At 40.9% G+C, this 1,416-nt stretch overlaps 1 protein-coding gene across 1 annotated transcript; it reads left to right on the top strand.

Annotated features, from left to right (window-relative positions):
* Nucleotides 1-233: 233 nt before the first annotated feature.
* On the top strand, nt 234-995 carry LOC124972514 (serine/arginine-rich splicing factor 10-like). The gene has a single exon (XM_047536954.1). It carries the CDS (start codon nt 234-236, stop codon nt 993-995), a length of 762 nt encoding a protein of 253 aa, XP_047392910.1.
* Nucleotides 996-1,416: the final 421 nt, after the last annotated feature.

Raw genomic sequence — 1,416 nt, 5'->3', positions numbered from 1 at the left:
AAGTTAAACACTTTGTTTTTCAAAGAATACCATCAAGAAAGTGAAAAGCGGGGGAGTGGAGGGGGAGTGGTAGGGCAGTGGAGGGGGAGGGGAGGCGAGAGTGAAGTCTCGCGAGAAGAGGCGGTCGCCATAGCGGAGCCCTCAGACTGTGAGGGTGTGGGTCTTTTTCTGAGGAGCTGTAGCCTCTGGTTTGCTGAGCCGTTTCTGCCCCTGGCCGAGACTCTGCTGCTGTCATGTCCCGCTACCCGCGCCCCCCCAATACTTCTCTTTTCGTCAGGAACGTGGCCGACTACACCAGATCTGAAGATTTATGGCGTGAATTTGGTCGTTATGGTCCTATCGTCGATGTGTACGTTCCACTTGATTTCTACACTCGACGGCCAAGAGGATTTGCCTATGTACAATTTGAGTATGTTTGTGATGCTGAAAATGCTTTACATAATTTGAACAGAAAATGGATTTGTGGACGTCAAATTGAAATACAGTTTGCACAGAGGGATCGAAAGACGCCAAATCAAATGAAAGCCAAGGAAAGGAGAAATGTGTACAGTTCTTCACGCTATGGTGATTATGACAGATACAGACGTTCTAGAAGCCGAAGTTATGAAAGGAGGCGATCAAGAAGTCGGTCTTCTCATTACAACTACAGAAGGTCTTATAGCCCTAGAAACAGTAGATCTACTGGAAGACCACGGCATAGCAGAAGTCATTCCGACAATGACAGATTCAAACACCGAAATCGATCTTTTTCAAGATCCAAATCCAATTCAAGATCACGGTCCAAGTCCCAGCCCAAGAAAGAAATGAAGGCTAAATCATGTTCTAGGTCTGCATCTCACACCAAAACTAGAGGTACCTCCAAAAAAGATTCCAAAACACGTTATAAATCTGGCTCAAGATATGAAAAGGAATCAAGGAAGAAAGAACGACCTCGATCCAAATCTCAGTCAAGATCACAGTCTAGGTCCAGGTCAAAATCTAGATCAAGGTCTTAGACTAATCCTAAGTCCAGTAGCCACTGAATAGTATAAACCAGGATAATATTTAGGCATGTAGCATTCATTTACTCATATTTGGCATACTTAAATTATCAGTAATATAATGTTGTAATGAGGCATAAAAATACTTGTTAGTTTTCCCTGTACCTGGTAATGGTTACAATTAAAATGATATGCTGTTGAGAAGTCACTCTTAAGAGTACAGTTTGTTTAATGTTATGGGCAGCTACCAATTTGTCATGTCTCTGTATATTTTGTGTAAAGATTCTCATTTTTTATGCTTGAATATTTCATGAAAAGATGTTGGTTGACAACAGTTTGCAACATTGTCTTATTAAAAAAAAACTTTCATATCCATATTTGGTAGAACTCTTAACCTAAAAATATAGCTTGCTAATAAGATGGGATGATACAAAAT

The sequence above is a fragment of the Sciurus carolinensis genome, chromosome X (assembly GCF_902686445.1).
Source record: "Sciurus carolinensis chromosome X, mSciCar1.2, whole genome shotgun sequence".
NCBI lineage: Eukaryota > Metazoa > Chordata > Mammalia > Rodentia > Sciuridae > Sciurus > Sciurus carolinensis.
The sequence above is the reverse complement of the archived record's forward strand: the minus strand, read 5'-3'. Positions and strand labels throughout refer to the sequence as shown.

Bases quoted from the DNA above. Each gene is read 5' to 3' on its own strand.
- LOC124972514 (XM_047536954.1), top strand. From the start codon at position 234: ATGTCCCGCTACCCGCGCCCCCCCAATACTTCTCTTTTCGTCAGGAAC.